This window comes from Papilio xuthus, unplaced genomic scaffold (genome assembly GCF_000836235.2).
Source record: "Papilio xuthus unplaced genomic scaffold, Pxut_1.1 DF826923.1, whole genome shotgun sequence".
In the NCBI taxonomy this organism is placed as follows: Eukaryota; Metazoa; Arthropoda; class Insecta; order Lepidoptera; family Papilionidae; genus Papilio; species Papilio xuthus.
In genome coordinates this window covers 5159962-5183294 of record NW_013531726.1, presented here as the reverse complement: position 1 = coordinate 5183294, position 23333 = coordinate 5159962, and the positions used below count along the sequence as shown (strand labels likewise).

Here is a 23333-nt window from a genome sequence, read left to right as displayed (position 1 = left end):
GTTGCGTTAGGTTGGCTAAAATTCTTTTCAGCTCTATTAGTATTAGGTATGATTTTTTTACTACCTTCTTAACTTGTCATTAAATGAAAAGATTTTAATTGCAGGTAGTTTGGTTAGGCAGGCCTCTATTAAGACGCCGAATATCTTCGGGCGCCGAATAGCCTTCAAAGATGACCCCTCGTATTCTCGGTTCATTCATCACATGTGTGGCCTTTAATTCAGCCGAGTCGATCAGTTCGGATATTTGGTATGTATGTAGGCAGACTTTCTCCGGGTGAAACGAGTATGGGAGAGGGGGGCACGACCTTGTTAGAGGGAGGCTGGCACCTGCGCTATCCACTTGTCACTGTCCGATCGGCGCGCGCGCATCGCCGCCACCGATACAAACGCGTCGTGCACGTGCGTGCGTATCCGATTACTATCCGATAGTTGATAATATACAATCCTATCCGACACCCTTGGACCTTTGTAGTGAGAACTGTGATTGTGTTGGACCTTTGATTCTTATTGATACGGAAAATTGGACGGTATGTATTTACAATTAATTACATATAATATTAATTAACAGATAAACTCTTATAGTTGGTTTCTGAGACCAAAATCGGTGCATAAAACCATTCATCATCCCTATCATAATCATTGTAAAAACAGAGGTAACAATATGTTTTAAACAGAAATTATGGTCTCAGAAATCCACGATTAGAGATTTTTATCAATTAGAAATATATTCGAACTTGTGTATTTTATATCTATGTATGTACAAATAAACATAGTTTACATCCCGTATAAATATCACTTACATTACTTTTACAGTATTAAAAGCTTAAATGATTAATTAAATCCATATTTCTCTTAATTACATTTGAAATAGTAAAAGTGTTTAAACAGCGTGAAAACTAGAACAATAATTTGAATAAGATGTGTGTTAGAAATGATAAGTGCATACAAAGTGAGTCGTCGGGGCGCTGGGTCAGTTCACAGTCGCATAGTAAACACTCTTTGAGTATTCTAATTCGCACTATTAACATATTATACCAGTTATTCTGTAAATGTAGAAAGTTCTTTAACTAACCATTAAAGTATTTTACCGATTGTTACGAAGGTAATGGTACGAGTATATTTATACCATTGTGACCTAGCCCAAGCAATCTGACAGATTTATATTCTATCATATAGCAAGACTTACTATAGGTTTCTGAGAACAATATTTTCGTAATACATATTGCTATCTTTATTCTGTCTAATACAAATCGTCCTAGAGGCCTAATTTAGTCCTCTTTCCCTTCCCACCCTTTTTCTTTTAAGGAAGCGATGGGAAGTGGAAGTGGACATTCCGGATGAGAGAATGTATGGAAAGGGAAGATATTTCCTTTCTGTGCATCCTCTCCTCCGTCGATTAAAGGTAGGCAACGCATATGCAATTGCATATGTCTATGGCCAACTTCAGTCTATGGGAAATTTCAAGTCAGCTCGCTCCTTTGCCACCTTATGACATAAAAAATACAATAATATGTTTTATATAGATATTTTGGTCTCTGAAACCGACGATTAGTCAAGATTAATTAAATTATTTCGTAGTAACTATTGCTTGTTACTACTAGACCTGTTTTTTGATGTTTTGATAATATAGGTCAAGAATATTTAAACTAAAATTATAGATATGCATGTCAAATGGTAATTTGGAATAGGAAACACATCACAACACACAAAAAAATGGGAGCTTTAAAAACTATATACGGTTATTTACATTAACATAAAGTATTATAACATTCAAAATTTATTATAACTCGCGATTACCTGTAAGTACATGTCTGTTCTCCTTCTTCATTTATTCACCGAAGTTTCGAGCTGCTATAAAGTTTGGATATCACTATACTTGTTCTTAATATGACTCTTTAGTACCTCAGTGATCTGTTCGATATACAATCGCCTAGGGCGTCCCCAAGCGTTGACTTTCATTTATTCATATTAAAGCTGTTTCTCTTATTCACGCTTTACAGTTACTTTTGACTTAGTTTTCCTGAATAATTTTTAATTCAATCTACCTGATTAATAAGGTCGAAGAAATTAATTAGGAAAAGTCTATTTCAATATTCTTTAAAAGTTAATTTTTTTTTTAATTAAAATATTAAATTAGCAGATTTTGTGTAAATTTACTAATATTTCTTGTACCATTCCAACTAAGCTCTAAGCTTGGGCTAGGATATGGTTTACGACAATAGTCGAATGGCGGGATCCGAACCCCCGATCTTGTGATCGGAAATCCGTACCCTTAACCATTAGGCTATTGGCGCTTTAGTTAATTTGCAATTGCAATTTACACCTCAAACTATTACGCCTTTAGAATATCTTTGCTTTACTTACGTTTCTTACGATTTTTAAGTTAAAAATAGGTAGGTTAATATAATTTTCTACTATGAATGCATACTCGTACTTTTTTATAGGTTATTTCAGTATATTGAATACAGCAATAATTAAAATGGTTACTAGACGTTTTGGAGCATGCACACAACGCACTACAAATTCACTAAAGCGTCGCAATTAACAATTAATTTAATTTAAACGTTAAAAGATGAACAAAACTATAAATATCTGAATGAAGATAGTTTTCAATTTACGTAGCATTTTAACAATTAAAAGAGAAAAAACTTACAAAAAATATTTAATAATGTAATTAAAATTATTAATGTTTCAAGAAGAAAAAATCGTCAAGAACATTAAAGCGAGTCCAAACTTGATTAGGTGTTACTTCATTGCGTAGTTCCTATAGCCATCTTTCAGCTTCATCATCAGATTAGCACCATGTTATAATAATATTGCACTACAATCGCAGAGTAACCCGGAAGAGGATCAAAGTTCCAAGATTGAAGGAAATTAAAAAAACTTTGTCATATAAATTTTTATGAGTTTTAGGTCCTGTTAAGTAATTAAGAAGTTTCATTGTTTCTAATATATATTATTTATAATTTCTAAAAGCACGTCACCATTACTCGTTAAAAAGAAACAAATAAGCGCATGAAAAACCTTATCTCTAGGTCAGTCTTTTAAACCAATAAATAAAAATGCATAATACTCATAAAATACATAATAAAATTATATTATTAACTCGTAAATATTTCACATCCGTGTTCATACTTACGAGTATTTTATCGTAGTACTACAGTATTACCAGTCTTCTGTTGAGTCAATTTAATTTGACCTCATTATATTATTATTATATATAAATATTAACTTAGTATTTATAACAGTACTCACGTAAGTTCACTGTAGTGACATTTGTAACAATATTGTCATCCCTTTCATATTTATTTTGTTTCTAATAAAGCGGATCAATCCAGTTCAAACCAGCTCTAGGGTTGGCACAAGACAGTTCGTAGACTACGGACGTACGAGGCGCTTTCTCGACACAACCTCCTTTTGCGTGTGCATCGACCTTTGGTTTGTTTTGTTTACATACGTAAAAGGAGTCCAAGCCTTAGTGGTATCATTATGACTAGTGTTATGTTAATTATAAACACACGTATAAACAAACGTAATATTTATAGTGCGGTTAATAATTTGATTGGTTTGGAATACTAATATATTTTTAATATAACATTTCTGTCTTGTTACATTAATTTACATTGAGTTTTTAAATTACAAGTATTAAAAGTCTAACAATAGATGCTTTTAAGTATATTATTGTTAAATATAAGTAGTTATATACTTATTTTAGTTACTAATAGTTAAGTATTAAGCTAAGTGTTTACTCCTATCTCCACCCCAATACCACATTTATCACCCACAATTATAATAATTTCCATACTGTCAAATATCCGTCATGTTATCTGGATCTGTTAGATTATAAATGTCACTAACTCATTAACATCTCTTTCCTATGATGCACCTAAAGTGTTGTATAACTTTGAAAAAACTTCCCTATAACATAATCTTATATATAAACTTCTCATGTCACAATGTTACTTACAATACTTCTTCCAAACGGCTAGATCTATTTTTTTGTATTATAATTCTATAAGCATATTCAGAAGGTCTGAGAATCGGTTCCTATCTTTTTAATCTCGCTACAGCTAGTATCATATATAAATCACCATTCGTCAGTTGACAGATGGCAGTAGGACAATCATTCAAATCGTCTGATCACAGGAAACGCGAGCGGCTCTTATGTCGGCATTCGTTTAATCACAGTTTAATCGTTACGTTAATGGGTGAAACTTAACTCCGGCGACATCGACTAGGACCCACGCGTCCGTTTGTCTTTTTTACCTTACACTTTCCGTACTTTCTCTAGTTAAGGTTAAGGCATAACTTATTCGAACTTACGTTATTTTTTATTTGTAAAATAATTAAAATAGAGAAATGAATCCAATTAAAAGAGAAGTGTACGAAACATTGATGTAAATGAGTATAATTAATCGACGAGGAAAAGAGTTACATTTCAGAAGAAATGTGACTATTTTTATCGGACTGTTTGATGTATTCGTCTTATATAAACAGAAGAAGATACCGAGAAAGGACGTAGATTAATTTTAACAGTAAATTGTATTAAAAAAGTTTAGATGCTAATTGCACGAAATTCAATGACATAAAAATGTATTACTATTATAGTTTATCAAATATTTCTAACTTAATTTTGTTTTATTTAAATCGGAAAATAAAGCCAGCATAAGTAAATTGTACCAATGTGTTTTTTTCGATTTCCTGTTTACATATGTACGTTTTTCCGACGTTCTTACGGTGAAGGAAAACATCGTGATGGAACCTGCATATATCTGAGAAGAAATTCAAAGATATGTGTGAAGTCAACCAACCCGCACTTGGCCAACGTGGTTGACTATGGCCTAGTTAACCCTAACTTAGGGTAGGCTCCGAGCCCCTCGGTGGGGACGTACAGTGAGCTGATGATGATGATGATATGTAAATTACTTTAAGAGTTTACCCAGTAAAAGAGGATTTTAAGTAACAATTCTCATTCGTATATTGTAGACCTTTTTAGAAGCATATTGCTTATGTACTTATTTATATAAGCTTAATGTGATGCCTCGTTAGCGGATTGAGGAGAAAGTTTTATAACTACGATCAAATAACGTTGGGCACTTTAGTAATGGTGTTAATAGTCAAATATTATTTATCTATTATCAATTTGTTAGTATATAATGAAAGATGTTTTATTTAAATTTCCGTACGGATTTTAGATAAAAAGTACGTTTAGAAACTTTTTTTTTTGGAAAGTATTATATAAATGAAATATATAAATTGATGTATAATATAGGCTTATATTTTTATTGTAGATGTAGCGAATGCCGATAAACATAATGAATCATTTGTTCTCATGGGAACTGAGATGAAAGTACTGTGAAATCACTTGTAAAGCTTTTTATGTGAAAATTAACAGTTAGTGAGAGCTATTGGTACTGCTATTTAATAAAACTTGACAATTGCTTTAAAAAAAATTGATTATAAAATTCAAGGCGAGTCATATGAGCCTTATATTATCCCTTAATGAAACCATAACTCTTTAGAATTTGGACCTTGGTACAGTAATTTTAATCCTAAAAATCCTATTTCATTAAAAAAATGTAAGATTCAATTTCATTCAAAAATTGTATTTCTAACCCCATCTTTTAGATAACTATAAAACCAATAAGAATATTTATAATATCCCGTGTCAATACATAAAAAGATTTTTTTTTTAAATTATAGTATACAAATGATTGCTAGTTTAAAAAGAATTAATTCTAAACTGATATATAAAAACGGCTAAACACTCACGTATATTCGTCCGGAGGCACCGACAAGTTTCGAGCCCATCGGGGGCCCTTCATCAGGATGAGTGGTACTGGTACTGGTATATACCACCGGACGAATATACGTGAGTGTTTAGCCGTTTTTATATATCAGTTTAGTATAATGTCTCACGAAAGTTTGAATAATTTAAGAATTAATTCTTTCACTTTAGTCTTAACATTTCAAGAATGAAGACAAGAATCATACTTATTTGTATTTTATTCATTTTATACTAACAATATTGTAGTCAATGGAGAAATGAAGTCATACGATCAGAGCTGTCCCTCGCGGCGAATTGTGTTTAGAAAGGTACACAAGATGGCATTCTATTGACGAGATAAAAAATGATTTGAAAGAGCTTTGACTAAGACATCATTGGTCGCGTTTTTTTAACATATTTTTAACAAACTGTGCATAGTATCTATTGAAATTATTATTTTTTGTATATTAGGTGCGATAATTTAAATCCTGGCTAATTATCACCGTCGATATCAAAAGCTCAATATAACGTCCCTACTGCGGCTTAAAGGTGAATAGGTTATAGTCAACCACGAGTTGAGTTTATACAAATCTTTGAATTCCTTTGTAGATATATGCAGATTGCATTACGATATTTTTCTTCACTGTAAAAAGCTCGGTTACATTTACATTAAAATCGAAAAAAAAGTTTTTGTAAGGCGAGGATTGACCTTGGAGTTTTTGATTACGGACCAGGTTGGTCATAATTGTATATAATAATCTACTGGCTTAGTAATTATTAAACGAAGGCTTCCATCGTTGAAATATTTGTACAAATGTCGCCTCTCTTTTCTCTCTGAAGAAACTGAGATCTGTGCCTATACATGTAACGCCAGTGGAAACGTACGGTTAGAATTAACAATGCAGTAGCCATCTAATTGACAGCAACAAATGATCTTTTGTTACCATCACGTCTGACAGTCGGCACGCGTTCACACAGTATTTATCTACATACATGCATACTATCGTCGAAATTTCTACGAATTGTTAAGCGCAATAGAGGAGAAATTTTTAAATAGCCGCCCGTGGTAATTTCAAATTTTCACACGAGAATTCTATGCATTCATGTAAGGAATCATTGTAACTTTTTTTAAGAATATTTTTAAGCTTGTTATAAAATTAATGACATAAAGATGACGCTAAGTCAGTTAGGTATGACTAATGAAAATTTCAGTGAAAGTTAAATATATGTCTTTACGTAGTATACTTGAGTAGTACATTTTGAATATCAAACAACATAAATTAAATGATAAGGTCAGTCGGTGGGGAGGCTTCGTCATCTTCGATAGAACGCACCTGTGAGCTATTCAACTGGGGATACGCGTTACCAACTTCAGCGTATCTGTTTTCCAGTTCTACGACAAGGGAACTTATCATGCTGCCGGATTGGAATGCATGGAGATAGATGTTTTAATCATAGTATTAAGTTCTAAAAATAAGTTAATCTAAATTTATTCACAATTTTAATCTTTTCACGCGTCGTGCGTAACGCTTTTATACGTCTAATTAAAGTTATCCTTAATGGCTTTAAAATTTAAATGACTTTCATCGGTGTATGTATTACCGTATTAATTTTGTTAGAGAAACTTAATAGTACTATAATTAATAGTAAAATGCAATACTGTCCAAAGAACCATGACATCGTAAGGAATTCTTTTTTTAACTATTAGCAGATTTTTTGTAAATTTACTAATATTTCTTTTACCATTCCAACTAAGCTGTAAGCTTGTGCTATGATATCGTTTACGACATTAGTCGAATGGCGGGATTCGAACCTCCGACCTCGTGATCGAAAATCCGTATCCTTAACCATTAGGCTATTGACGCTTATTTTAATAAATATGTAATTAACTCCCACACTCAGAGTGTTTAACTCTAGCAGGATTTTATTCTAAATCTACATTTAAATCTCATTTAGAGACCAATTAACGACATCAACGCGTTGAATGGGAATATGTTTTTTGTTAACTCTTCGTCTAGTGTTTTTTGTTCGTCGTCTGTTTTTTTTGTCATTATCTAACGCGAGAGTTAACTCGATAATCGTTTCGACATCTGGTGGACGTTAATAAAAATCGATATCGACAATCATACCACACGTAACATCGATACTCGGATCGCTAATTAGCCGGCGGGTGAAAGTCACCGACCGACTGACCACAATCCCAACCAAAACTCGATGTTTCGGCGATGCCGATTTTAGATCGATTCTACTTTCGTTTTTGACTGCTCTTACTCGCCATTCACTACAAGTGTCGATTGAAATTCCGATTTAATTTGTTCATTACAACACCCGTACATTTGCATAATTACACTCAAACCGATTTCATTAAAGCTTTATCATTTATTTAAACGTTACATGGCTAAGCTTTCTGTTACACTTATTATCCGTTATCTTAGGTATGCGCATATATTTCAATCCTTTTTTGGATGGATATAATTATAAATATTTACGTAGCATGAATTAAGGAGTTATTGGTGTAGAAAATTTTGATCGACTTTAATTTTAATAAAACTATATGGAATAAATAACTAGACAATTCGATAAAATACTAATCTTATATTTTTTCATACGTATTCAATTTTCTTTTATTGGTATGTGTTCAACTGATTTACTTAATTGTAACAGCACCTAGTCACCATATAGTGCCAACCCTAACATACTACAAGAAGCTTACCCCACCACATTGTGGTGACCCTCTCCGATACACTGCGACATCCCTACAAGCTCATTGTGACAGCCCTACTCAGCAATGAGGCGACACGTGTTTTTCTAATCGCCGGAGGTGACCCCATGTTGATGTGTGCCAGCGGGTCTGTACATGTAGGTCTACTGGTCTATTCCGCGAGCGCGCCTTCCCAGCACCGTGGGTGCGGTTTTATTGTCTCTCATTTTAATTACGACGCTAACTGCAAAGATGCTATTAATTGATAATTAACGAGATTCCGTATAAATGTAAGTAAAAATTAAGTATATTTATGCCCTTATTAGTTTATCAAACTCGTACCAGAATTTACTTCATATTATGTGTACATTTCGATCCAAAAATAGATTGAATCTCAATTATTCGGCACTTTCTTATTTCGCCTCTGTTATTTTAATATTCACCATATTAGTCGAAACACGTAATATAACACATATCATTGATAAACGAATAAAGGCAACTAAGGTTCCGTTCATACAAGGCTGAAAGCAGAGCAGATTTTGATTGCAACTCAAATTGAACTTTACACGTTTGGAATAAGGTTTACTTATACTTGTCAAGTCTATTAACGCTTAATCTTGATAAAAAGATGACCAAAATAATTTTGTAACTTATTTATAAAGTTTCATTTTATTTGCGACAAAAATCCGCTCTGGTTACCGCCTCGATCTATCTGAACGGACCCTTAAAATGCATTCGAAGCGATAAGACAAAAATAATCTTAAAATTATTATTTTTTTTAAATCAACATACCCATTTCTTTTTAAATTAATAACATGTTGGCTTAAAATGGGCATTTAAACATGACAGAGATGTGTCAAGAACACTCCAAACGCCTGCCGGTGAAAGTGTAAATAAATCAATGGCTTTCAAGTGTGCTTTTTTATTATTTATCATCTACGCACGTAGCAACGTCAGATTAAAAAATATTAATTTTGTTTGTGTCTAAAAATTCTATCTTTAATTGAGATTTTAAAATTATATACTTAGTGAAAAAAACTACTAAATTTTATTTACTACATCAAATAAAAATTACTAGTTTTTTTATGTAAAAATGTCACGGGTTAAACTTCTGCGCCGCTCGCGTTTTAAAAATATACTAGGTTAGTTTAGGAATTAAAAGATTTAATTTTACACATCATATCAAGTTTTTAGATATTCTTTCACGGCTTCCCTAAATCAGGTCAGGAGTCGTGAAAATTTATGTACTCGTAGCTCTCTTTCATTCTATTTAAAATAGCACCAAAGTGGTAAGTGGTAAACATATTATCATCGTAGTGTGATTTCATCGCAATTACTTTAGAAAAAGTAAATTGTTTCGACTCAACTTTTCGTCTTAAATAGAGAATCTTTTTTATAGAAAAGTGGACCAAAAAGAAACATCGTCTAATGAAGGTTGCAAAATTATATTTCATTGTTGGTTTTTGAATAAGATGTTAATCAGTGATCACTTGAAAATCATAATCAGAACAATGTTGTTCCGATATTGTAGATATATGCAACTATTAATTTCTTTAACGGCATTAAATTAATTTAAAATAAAAAAAAAAATTATCTTTAATAATAAATAAAAAATATTATTAATGTATAATTAAATTAGCATAGTGGAGTGCTTGCGTCGTATTCATTGTAGTGAGTACTTTTACTTTCGGCGTGTCGGGTGTAGGGGCATCGCACTCGGTATAGCGTGCAGATTGTATGTCCCGACAACCACCAACCGGCAACTAGCAACTGCCAACCGGCAACCGGCAAATTGTAACCGACAACCGGCTAGTCATTGACATTGTCTGTCCGTAGTCTAGACTATTGAACACTCATTTGCATAAGTACAGATTATCGCAAGTAATGTGTAAGCACGCTTAAGATTAATGATGATAAGTTTATATATATTTACAAAGTTAAGCTAGTCTCACACGTGCCTATAATATATATGAATATGCCATGCTATAATATATATTGCATTAATTTCAATGATGGTCGACTTAGCGTTTATATATACTAACTAGCCGTCGCCCGCGAATCCGTCCGTGCGGAATTAAAAAAAGACTTATTAGTAGCTTATGTGTTTTTTCAGACTATGTTTTACATCTATGCCAAATTTCAGCGAGATCCATGAAGCCGTTCTGAAGATACCTTCAAGCAAACAATCATCCATCCATCCATCCATCTAAACATTCGCATTTATAATGTTACTAAGATATGCGATAATATAAATTACGCTATAATTCGATGGCATCATAGTAATATATGTCATAGCTGCGTGTGCGGTCACTTCAATATTCGTGTAGAAAATATATCATCATATGCCTTGCTATAATTTTCATTATGTGTATGACGGGCTTTAGAATCAAAACTTTCGCTTTTAATTTAATTTCGAAAGGTGATAGTTTATTCCTCGAAATAAACTTAACATATTGAAGGATTTAATCAGATAATGATTTCTTTTACTGTCTATATAATAAATATATTATAAAGCTTAAGAGTATTATACTGTTATACATTTATGAATTTTTATATGTATTATTATTTATAATGGTGTTTATTTTGTCGATTAAATTAATAATTTATGTTATCGAATTATTAACCAACGTCTTAGATATTCATAAAAGAAAGCTTTCGAAAGTTAATTTAAAAACTATAATCTATAGAAACGAATATGCGAGAAATTCGCAGAACAATTTGTAATATAAATGACTAATTTGAATTTATAAAGAGTATTTCACGACAATCCACGCTTAGCAAAAATTATGAATAGAAATAACATATTAAGATAATGGTGAATATAATTATAATATTTATAACTTTCTATAAGTTCTTGCAGAGTTAACGCATTTCTAAAATGCATAAATGCATCAAATACTAGCTGTCGCCCTTCGACTCCGTCCACGCGGATTAAAAAAAAATTTCAAATTGACTCTACATTTTATTTACAAACCTTCATATGGGAAAAAAATAGGGCTGTTTTTGGTGTTTTCTCGGCAATTTTTTGAAATTTTCTCACCTTTAAAACCTTTTCTACACCTCCACGAACATTTCAAGACAAAGATAAGATAAATCCATTTAGCCGTTCTTGAGTTTTGGAAAGACTAATGAAAAGCAATTGATTTTTATAAATGTAAAAAATATTAACAAATTTTGTAAGTACAAGGCTTGTGAACATTTTTGTTTGATGTCAAATTAAGCTTATTAAGGGACTAATCGGGGTCAAGAGCGGACAAGCAAGAGAAAGTAAACGAATACTCTCTACGGGCTTCTGTAATAATCAAAATTAACTTAGTTGTAACATCTTCAAGGACGCTACATCTTTCCGAACTTACTGCATAGTTTTTTTTAATTTAATTTTTGATATACTGTCAACGAATATTTTGGACATTGGTCATCGCTATGACCCATCTCATTCCATATTTGAACATAAAGTTACATTTCTAAGTAATACCAACCACAATTTGCAAAAACTATGGCACACATGGTGTTGGCCAAATACTTTATATATTAAATGTATTGACAAAAACATCAAAGTGGCTGGCAAGAGTTCCGGCAACGCAATACTTTCTCCCATTGCTCCCACGGCCCACTTGGCTCAACCCGTTCAGAGGGAACGCCCAAAATGTTTGGTGATTAAAGATTCGAGTGTGGTCGCGCCTTTACTTTCGACTTTTCAACTCCATCCAATTAATGCAGGTTGCGGCCAATCCAGACAAAATCCGCGTCGCACGCAGCGTGACACTCCCCGTGACATTCGCCGTGACACGGAGCGTGACTTTTGTTTTTGCACGTTCAATTTTCACGTCGCGCACGTGTCTGACTGGATTTTAATTTCGCTACGTATACATTTAAGCGTCTGATTGTGCCGACAGAACTTGATTTATTTTTACTGTACAGTTTTAATAAAAAACAAAATTAACGAGTAGAATTTCGAGAGAAATGCAACCTTAAACTTACCATAATTTAAAGTGTCACGGGTTTGTAAGCGTTAGTTTAAAATGTCACGGAAATTATTTTTCTTAATATATCCGTTTGTAATTAAATTTGTCAAAATTACATGCGGAAACAAACAAGTTTACAATTACTGTAATTTAGAATATTATTGAAATTATATTTAGAAGTAGTATTTCTAGACCAAATATTACTAATATATGCTGTTTGGATTGCATGGATGTCGCTGAAATTTGTCATAGATGTAGAACATATCTACTAATAAAGCTCTTGTTAATTCCGCACGGACGGAGTCGCGGAGAACAGCTAGCATGTAAATATAACTTTAAACTAAGACAGTATCCATCGTGTCGATAGTAAAATCGTGAGCTCTTAGCAAATGTTCCGTGGTATGTCTCTAAACATGGTAAGAAGGCGACCTTACGACCTGAAATTTCTAACTGAAAGTGCATCATTATTCACTTGTATTTACTTATTTCTTATACACAAAATTAACTATGTAATGAGCTAACGAAACATGTTTATTGTATAAACAAACTAGCTGTTGCCTGCGACTCCGTCCGCACACTATTAAAAAAAAAAACTCAATCAGTAGCCTGTGTATTCTTCCAGACTGTATTCTACATCCATGCCAAATTTTATCGAGATCCGATGAACCGTTCTCGAGATACCTTCTATCAAACAGCTATCCATCCATTCATCTAAACACTTGCATTTATAATATTAGTAAGATAGTAAATTTTATTATATATTTCTATTGTCGAATAAGATAAGTGTAGCTTAAATCAATAAAATTAAAGTATTTTGAAATAATAAAAAAAACGAGTAATGTGTTCGGTGGTTAGTCATTAAACAGTGGTCTCTTACGCAAAAGTTTTGTTTTAATATTTATTTTGAAATGTGTAGAGTGTTTTGAGAACTTTCATATCCATGACCATTCAAAAGAAAGCACCGTCACTCAATCTGCTCACAGTTATTACCAAACTGTAACATAACTAGACTAATCGTCTGTCAGAAAAGCAATTAAAATATATAATTTATCTTCGCCTTGACATAGAAGTGCCATTGACTATTAACATAACTAAAAATTCAAAGTTGACTTGCGTTAAAAGGACGTAATTAGATCAACTTCAAAGTACAAAATGGAACGCATAAAATTACGTTACTTTGAGGAATTACAGAAAATGAACCCCGATGTTTGATCTTTTCGGCGAGGGCCTCGTACTCATTATGCTTAAAGCGCATCTTTAACTAGCTAATAATAATGTTTCACTAAAGTTTTAACGATTTTAATTTGTAGAAAAATGGGCCGTCTCAATCTTATTAGCAGCTCAAGGTCATCTGTGCATTGTGCAATGCTCTTCTCTGCATATCTCTACGCTTTATTACACCTAAAAGTGTATTCTGCACAATAACTCGTACACTGATATGAGCTACCAAGATATTTCAAAACCTTAAATAGAATTTAAAATTACCTCTATTATTTTAAGTTTCTGAGACAAATATCCCTCTTTAAAACATCTTCATATCTCAAACATGTCCAAGATAATGACATAGATGATGATATCCATAGATTAAATGGGGATTTTGGACTTGGAAACTCACTGTTAATAGTTTAATTTAATCACCTCAATCATATATTTACCGGTACAAATCAACTATTACCAAGATATTTGTTTCGTGGGTACAGCAGTCACAATACATTCGTCACGAATACGGGAGAATTTCCCATAACAATTGAACTGGGACACACTTTATGAGATATAAAGTAGGTTCATTATGGGAATGCAATAATTGTACAGTTATTTAATTACGAGTATTGTCTACACATCTAAGAAAATTGTCTGTGAGTTCGATTAATTAGGTCATGTGTTCTGTTAATTAAAATTAAAGATTATATGCGTTTTAATATTGGATTCTAAGACCAAAATACCCGTTGAAATATTATTGTTATCTCTGTTATTTTAAAGATAATGAGAGGGATGACAATATGTTTCATACAGAGATTTTGGTTTTAATAATCAACATCATCAGCTCGCTAAACGTCCCCACCGAGGGGCTTGGAGCCTACCCTAAGTTAAGAGTGATTAGGCCATAGTCAACTACGCTGTCCAAGTGCGGGTTGGTTGACTTCACACATATCTTTGAATTTCTTCTCGGATATGTGCAGGTTGCATCACGATGTTTTCCTTCACCGTGAGAACGTCGGATAAATGTACAAACGTACATGGCGGGATTCAAACCCAGGACCTGCAGATTGCAAGTCAACTGCTTGACCACTGAGCCACTGACGCTAACATGCAAATCTTTAATTTATTTGTAGTATTAAAAATATTACATAATAAAGTTGTCTTAAATTCATTTACATTATAATTTGAATGAAGATTTTAATATTTTTTTTTTGTTCACAGTTCACGATGCGGCAGAGACGAGCTTACGCCGTAGCTTTTCTTCTATTAATACAAACGGTAAGCTACCTGATTTATTGACAAATATTGTTTTTAATCTATCTTAATTACGTATAATTTTTAATATTTCACAATTGTTTTTCTCTTGTTTTTTTGTGTAAAGTTGATGTTAGATAGGCAATGATGTTTATTTATATTGTATCGGTAAATATCAAACAATATAGACGTTGTACTTTCAAAGTGAATAGTACTCAAAACATGAAAGTTAATGACTTTTAATCGTCGTACTGTTTACCGTTTATAGCGCATCACTAGCGCCGACTAGAAGTTGCTTATTTTGCTTGTATTTTCACTAAACGTATACCTACTTATAGACATTATTCATTACAATCCTTTGGCGAGTGATTAGTGAGGGGACATAAACGTCGACATTTTAGTAAGGCTAGTGTTGCGCCAGTACAGTGTCGGATTTTCTTGCTAACACTACAAACTTGTAAACTCTATTTGATTTTGTATAGACTATTGTCTATTATAACTTAAAAATGCTGAGCAGAGTATTACTTATTTACAAATTTATTGGAGACATATTATGTCCTAAACAAAACATATCCTTTGTCTTGGATGTTGACTTTGAAACTTAATTTGATAGTCATTTGTTTCTTTTGATAAAACAATCATTTGTTTTTAATATTTCGATACTTATTACGCAAGAATTTTCGTCATCGTTAGTTAATCTGTAAGTACATTGTTACAATACTCAATAATTGGGTTACATGAATAGCATGTGTAATATACAAACACTTTCATATGCGTGCTTAATTTATCTTTTATTTGATGTTCCAAATGATATCTTCTAAGTTTCGTCATTGTGGATTCACATGTATTACTATCGTATGCTTAATTTCCTTTAAGTTAGTTTCACTTTCATTTGTTTGTTAGCACTTTTTATTGACTTAAGATTGGGGTCGTGGGTCTTTTTTTAATATTTACTTATATTCTTAATTCGACAAATTTACTTGATGAATTTGTAAAGATGTGTTGAATTCTTGAAGTCTCGTTAACTTTTGTCATGTTTCATTGAATTAATGCAATCATGATTCATTGAAGTCTTGTTAACTTTTAATATGTTATTTTTTACCTTAGTTGAACATTTGTTAATACTTATCTTATTAAGTATAAATGCGATTTTTTGATGGATGAATAATTTGAAAGTATCTCCAGAACAGCTTAACGGATCTCGATGATATTTGGCATACATATAGAAAGGCGTCTAGAAAAACACATAAGCTACTATTTTTTCTAATACCGCGCGGACGGAATCGCAGGCGACCACTAGTGGTTTATATATTTACATTTGCTATGAGTTTGTAACTTAATGTCTACTCTATTATTCAGATATTAGTTAGTAATCACAATTTGCTGTCGACAGCTAAAAAATGTCTCGAACGAGACTCAAGCCTAGACAAGTTGGTGATGTCTAAGCCTTAGGCCTTAGCCACATCTTTGAGTATCGTATATATGTTTATGGTACTAAAGTTGATACACATCACAACAAATAGATCAGGGCGTATCCGTAGGAAACAGAAAGAGACAGAATCTTATACGGCGACGATAGTCCAAACATGGTGACGTCGACCCAGTAGCGAGTGGCAAGTAGTGAGCAGGCCAGTTCCGTCATGTACGCTATTTACCCGTTTAGCCTTTACTGTGGAAAGTAAGAAGGCTACTCAACCCGTTCGGGCTTCAATGTAACTCAATACATTGTAAACAACTCCAGTTTAAAACTTCAACGCCTTTTTCGTTAAGAAAATGAGTGTCCCATTTTCATTCAGTTCAAGTTGTGCTAGATGCGTTTTATGAAATTACTTGGCCACATGGATTTTAATCTTGTAAATAAGATATAAACGACGTTATCGTTATCTCGTATATTTTGTCCCCTCTAAGGTGCTCGGTCATACCCATGTTAAGGGTGACTAACTAGCAACAACAACCTTTACCCTGTAAAGTTTGGTTGACTTGACAAATGTGTTTGTAATTCTTTGCCGATATGTGCAAATTGCATTACGATGTTCTCTTTCACTGTAAGAAGTGAACAAATGTATATATCGAATTTGAATCGATCAAACCTGGATATAGAGGTCCAATTCTAGTTGTAATTTCTGGTAACAATCAGAGAATTAAAACATATTGTAATCTCTACTTTTTAGGGTTCCGTACCTCATAGGAAAAAAACGGAACCCTTATAGGATCACTTTGTTGTCCGTCCGTCTGTCAAGACCCTTTTTTTAAAGAGAATGTGAATACGACATATATTTCATTCATACAGGAAGAATAACGATACAAGACAAACTAATAAAAATTAAAATATTTATAATCTTTAGCGACACAAATGTTTAATAAATAATTCACACCACACGTGGGTCAAGAACAAGGCGGCATAAATTGTTTCTTATAATGGCAATTTATAACAATAGACGTGCGTGGAGAGTAAAAGCCGCTTTCCCGAGCTCTGTACATTGACCGCCGCGACACACATCCCTGCCTCAAATCCTGTCACACATTGCAACTTTTATTGACGTCACCTTTAGAAATTCAATAAAATGTAGATAGAAATTAACAAAATTTTCAACGATTAAACAGCTCTTTGACTTAATAGATCAACAGACGCAATTAATCTTACTTCTAACTCTACTGAGGAAGCTATGAATTATAAAACTCTTGACACAATGAGAAGAAAAAAGTAAGTTGTTTCTTTAAAAGTTCTCATATTTTTTTAAAACTTTTTCTTATAAATTCTTTATAATTAATATTTAAATGTATTAATTGGGCATCAAAATGCATCTCTGTAATTGATTAATAATAATATTCTGAATTTAATATCTGTTAGAAATAAGCAGATCTTTTTACATATAAGTTTCTCAGAAGTTACTTTACAAGAAAATCCTTTTTTTTAATCAAACAAGAAGGTTTGCAGTGATATGTTGATATGATACATCCGCGCCGATTTAATGAAAGTAAAATTAGTTCGCTGAGATCAACGACCGCGCGCTGACACACTGCACTTGAGACCACTCCCCGCCTTTAGCGCGCCTCATTTCACTGTCACAGTGTAGTAAACACAGTAGCGTCACTTACAATCGAATGTTCAACTTACGTCTGTAATTCACCGCATACTTAACGAATATATGCGCTTGTGAAAAAAGTTACAATTTCTTTTAAGAAGATATTAGGTATGCTTGGAAATATTTAATGGTTTTGAAAATAATTTTCTCTTATTTTGAGATGAGATATTTATTTAAAAACATTAATTTCGTATTATATGTTTAAATGAAAATGTAAAACGTGTACTTAAGATTTTTGTCTTGAATAATTTGTCTTTAAGGTTTTTTTTATATCTTAAATAAGTGTACTGATAAATATAGGCTGTGACAAATCAAGACAGAGTAAACCACATCCGTTTCGATCCGGTAGGTAAGAACAATCATATTAATTGTGTATGTTGATAAGTAAAATATATAATTGCCATCTAAATTATGTAATGACGTTATTAAAAATAGTAATAAATAATAGTTTTTGCTAAGACACCGGTAAAATAAAAAATATATTACTAGAATGCTAAAAGTGAAAGTTGTAACACGCATCAAATTCCTTGGTTGGTTTTTACATGTGTTCTGAAGTCATCCGCGTGTAAATACCAATTTAAGCTTACAAGGTAATTAAGTACTTACATATAAAATAACAAAACCAAACATTAAATATAGACAATTCTGCAATCAACGAAATTCGCAAAAGTACTTAAAATTCATGTACTACTAATAATAGTAATTTTTGGAACACAAAAACATATTTTTTCGTAATGCAATCATCATAAACCTTTATCCTTACGGAGGGTCAGCACAGTATGTATGTATGTATGTCAGTACAGTATGCCTCTATAAATCTCTATCAGCCGTCGTATCTGAATCTAATCCCTTCTTACACATATTCTCTTCCACACAATCCATCCATACTTTCTTTGGTCTTCTTTTACTTTTGTACCCGTCCACATTAAATCTCATTACTTTTTTCGTAATACTTATATCGCCATTTCCGTATGAGGATTATCTTTGTTTTAGAAATTTTGGTAACGGGACAAACCAACAACACATACAAAATTTATGTAAATTCAACTTAAGCGAAATCGACGTAGTGCTGATTTCTATTTTCGTTTTATTTGTTCATGAATTCCAATGTTTTAATATAATGAGAATAATTTAAATATGTATATTTATTATATTAATAATATAAATCTTTGTTTAATGTTTCTCTTTTATCTCTGAATGTATATTTACTGCTATTTAAATGTTTGCTGTTGAAATATTTCGAACAAACTATTAAATAGAGATGGTATTTTGTATTCCTTAACATTGTAAAATGTTATATATGTTGGGTGTTTCCCATTGATTGAATTTGTTTCGGCGTATCGGGAAAACAATTAACATTGGACTGATTGGCATAACGAAGACCTAGTCAGAGCAAAAGCTGTTTTTTTCTATATGACTAGAGATCCCTAAATAAATTCTCTACAGAATAGTGTTGTAATTAAAGTTCCCTGCGCTAAAGTTACTCGCTCGCTCACCAATTCGTTGCCCCTTTTAATAAACGCGCGTCATCTTTAGTTATTACGTTTCTCTAGTAACGTGTAATATGCGGCTATCGAACGATACGCATAGATTTTAATCTAAAATAATTGTCGATGTCGATGTACTTCAAGCCCACTCATAAATCTTAATTGAAAAAAAAAGTCTTCACATCTCGAGTCGAGGCCAATACTTTCTAATTTCTTACCTTGAGGCCAAACGGACAAGCTTTATAAAATTGTTAACGATTCGTTTATGATCATTTTATAGATGTTTGTGAATAGTAAATTTTCTATGAGTAACAATATTGATCTGATGTTGGATTATTAGGTTTCCTTTCAAGTTGTTACTAGCTATTGCCTGCGACTTTGTCTGTCTCAAATTAAAAAGCCTACGCATTATTCTAGAGTTGTATTTGTCTTTGTTCCAAATTTTACCCAGATTCGCTTCACGTCTGGGATCACGTTGTAACAAATATTTATAAATCCTTTGGCTAATATTTGTAGCTTGTAGCAATAAAATTTGTGCAAATTCTTTAACACAAGTAAGAAGACCGTTTTAATTTTCTTAACTGTCATAAATTAAACCAGTCAGACACGAAATTTTAACAAAACAAGAGCGCTCAAATCGGTCATCATCTAAATCAAATAAAAACCAGAATCATCAGCAACTTTCACGTCGTCCCATTCGAGTTTCAAGCTAAACAGATTCAGTGTGGCGTCCATCTAATTTTTATAAACGACCCAGATAAAGTTGACACATAGTTTTTGACATGTATCGGTTTACCTGAAGCATCAGGTCAAAGGCGGTCAGTGTGTCGAATTAAATAATATGTGAACATATTCATAAAATAAAACATATCGTTGACAATACACTTAATAACTAAATTGTCATAATTGATGTACTTAGTTTTATAAGTTAATTCTTGCATCCATCGATGATAGATGTCAAATGCAACAAGAGATATACAAATATTAGCATCATATTCAATTTTCCACCGAACCGTAACACATATCTTTCCAATGCATTTTTAATCAAAAACCTCTCCTTTAATTTTTAGAGTGCAATCCTAACCGACCAGACATCGAACGACAACAGCGGAGGAGGTAGCAATCCGGACACCAACAATGCTGTGGAGCCATCTACAGACCAACTGGCGATGGAGTCTGGGGAGCGAGACACACCGAGCCACGCGTACAACGGTCCGCCGCCGCCCGTGCCGCCACAGCACAACAGGAGACAGAACCCACCGCATCTGCAGCCGCATCATGCATTAGGTAGTACTCAAAACTGTGTATATTATAAGAACCCATAAAATAATATCTATTAAGACCTTTAGGGATTAAAAAATGTTTTGACCGAATTAGGCTTTTGGAGATGGAACTAAATGCATTTCTGGAGAAGCAGGCAGATGTAGATATTGCTTGATCACAAATGCTGAGAATATTATGTGTTTCATGTGTTAGTTACCATAACGTAAACTTAAATTGAAAATCAATTTATTGTTTTCATTTCAGGGATGCCGAGAATTCCAAATCACCACCAAATTCACTCCAAGCCCTTTGCTCTGGGACCGCCAGTCAATCATCTGAAAAACGATATAGGGTCCGGGTTCCGTGGCCCGCCTCCGCAACAAACGCCACCTGCTGACTCACAGACTGCCGCCAGTGACAAAGTATTCAGTGGAGCTGGCGATGTTTGGCCAGCTCCTGCACCTGATATGCCGAAAATAGTCTCACTCGATGTAAAATGTGAAAAGAATGCCATGCGAGTGTTTCTCAGTTTCGATAAACCTTTCTTTGGCATCGTTTTCTCAAAGGGACATTACTCGAACCACCAATGCGTACATCTGCCACCTAATTTGGGACGGGCTTCTGCTTCTTTCGAAATCGGCGCTCACGCTTGTGGAACCGCTGGGAGCGGAGACCCCAGGTACAGAGGAGATGTTGCTGCGGCCGGTACTTACTTCGAAAATGTTATTGTTATTCAGTACGATCCGCAAGTCCAAGAAGTTTGGGATCAGGCAAGAAAACTGCGTTGTACTTGGCACGATCAGTATGAGAAAGCTGTTACATTCAGGCCGTTCCCTGTTGACATGCTTGACGTAGTGCGAGCAGACTTTGCTGGTGATAATGTCGGTTGCTGGATGCAAATTCAAGTTGGAAAAGGACCTTGGGCTTCGGAGGTATCAGGACTAGTGAAAATCGGACAAACGATGACGATGGTTCTTGCTATTAAAGATGATGACGCTAAATTCGACATGTTAGTACGTGATTGTGTAGCTCACGATGGTCAACGTGCGCCTATTCAATTAGTGGATAGACGAGGCTGTGTCACACGTCCAAAACTTATGTCAAGATTCACAAAAATAAAGAACTTCGGAGCTAGTGCCTCCGTACTTTCTTACGCTCATTTCCAAGCATTCAAATTCCCTGATTCAATGGAAGTCCACTTCCAATGTACTATTCAGATTTGCAGATATCGATGCCCAGAGCAATGTTCTGATGGAGGTCACAATTTAATAGCCCAACACGTGGAATACGGTCCTCCACAAATCGACTCATATCCTGTTGGTGCTGAGATAAGAAGAGATGAACGTAGAGTTAGAAGGCAACGTCGTGCTACATCTCCTGAAAAGGAAGTTGGTGTAAACAGAGTCATACGTGTTGTGTCTGCGGGTGACTTGAATATGGATTCGACTGAAGAAAACGCAGCACCTAAAATTGTTCCAACGCCCGGTTTAGTTTGTATGACGACTCCTGGTTTTGCAGCAACACTTGGAACTCTACTTGCTACTCTGATTTGTTCATGTGCAGTGTCTGCAATTTTATTCTTTAAATTAAGACCTATAACGAATCTAAAGAAGAAAACAGCAGCGATCACGACGTTAGCTCGACCACACCCACCTACAGGACCGCACGTAATCTCAAAGAGTCGGTTCTATTCGTAACGTTATCGCTTTAAATAAATTTGTACATATTAGTGTAAAGAGACTGAAGTATGATGAACATACCTAATTTGCATTAAATATCAGAGGGGTTATACTAAATACATTCGCTCCAAAGCGATTCCATAACGAACGAAATGACAATCGCTTCTGAGCGAATGCACTTTGTCTAGCCTCGGAGTGCTCCTGTGAATGCAAACTTCGGGACTTTGTTATTTGTAATATGTAGTTTTCTATGTCTTATTTAATACAAGACTTAAATAACTGCGTGAGTTAGATGTAGATGACTTTCATAATGTGACGTTTCATATTACACTACCTCTTGTTTTTCGATATCCTTAAGTTTTGCGAAATTGAGCATTTTAAAAAATATCATATTATTTTCAATTAATGTTGTAACTGGTTTATTATCATATTCAATATTTTGAATAATAAATTATACTATAGTCTAAAATCTAATGAAATTATCTACATATGTACAAATTTAGAAAAATATGTATTTATCAAGCAATAGTTTATAATTTAAGTACAATCTTCCGTTACCCCTTTTCGAAGTGCATTTGAAATAGGGGCAACGGAAAATCTAATACGTGGTATATCAGCATTTAGGAGAACCGCTAGAATTAGTTAACTTGTCATTAGTATTAATATTATTTATTTTAGTTTAGTTATTGTAGTCATATTACTACTTTAATTTTATCTTGTTTCACACCTGAGTACCTCCTCCTTAAGATTTTCTTATTAAAACATTTTAAAATATTAGCTTAATTCATTAGTGCTGGGAACAAAAGAATTCTTAATTTGTTGGATAAAATAATATTGTTTGTGTGCGAAATGTTTTTGTTATTTTATAAATATTGTGACTTTGACAAATCTGTAATATTTAATTCGTATTAAAAGGATTATTTTAATTTAA

At 33.3% G+C, this 23333-nt stretch overlaps 1 protein-coding gene across 1 annotated transcript; it reads left to right on the top strand.

Moving 5' to 3' along the window:
• Positions 1 to 354: 354 nt before the first annotated feature.
• dy (transmembrane protein dusky) lies at positions 355 to 23333 on the top strand. The gene is made up of 4 exons (XM_013318352.1): positions 355 to 527; positions 14855 to 14911; positions 20531 to 20747; positions 20988 to 23333. The coding sequence occupies exons 2-4, from the start codon at positions 14861 to 14863 to the stop codon at positions 22418 to 22420; spliced, it is 1701 nt and encodes a 566-aa protein (XP_013173806.1). The 5' UTR covers positions 355 to 527; positions 14855 to 14860; the 3' UTR covers positions 22421 to 23333.

Bases quoted from the DNA above. Each gene is read 5' to 3' on its own strand.
- dy (XM_013318352.1), top strand. From the start codon at position 14,861: ATGCGGCAGAGACGAGCTTACGCCGTAGCTTTTCTTCTATTAATACAA. The intron at 14,912-20,530 runs GTAAGCTACCTG...TTTAATTTTTAG, and splicing joins TTCTTCTATTAATACAAACG to AGTGCAATCCTAACCGACCA. The intron at 20,748-20,987 runs GTAGTACTCAAA...TTTTCATTTCAG, and splicing joins GCAGCCGCATCATGCATTAG to GGATGCCGAGAATTCCAAAT.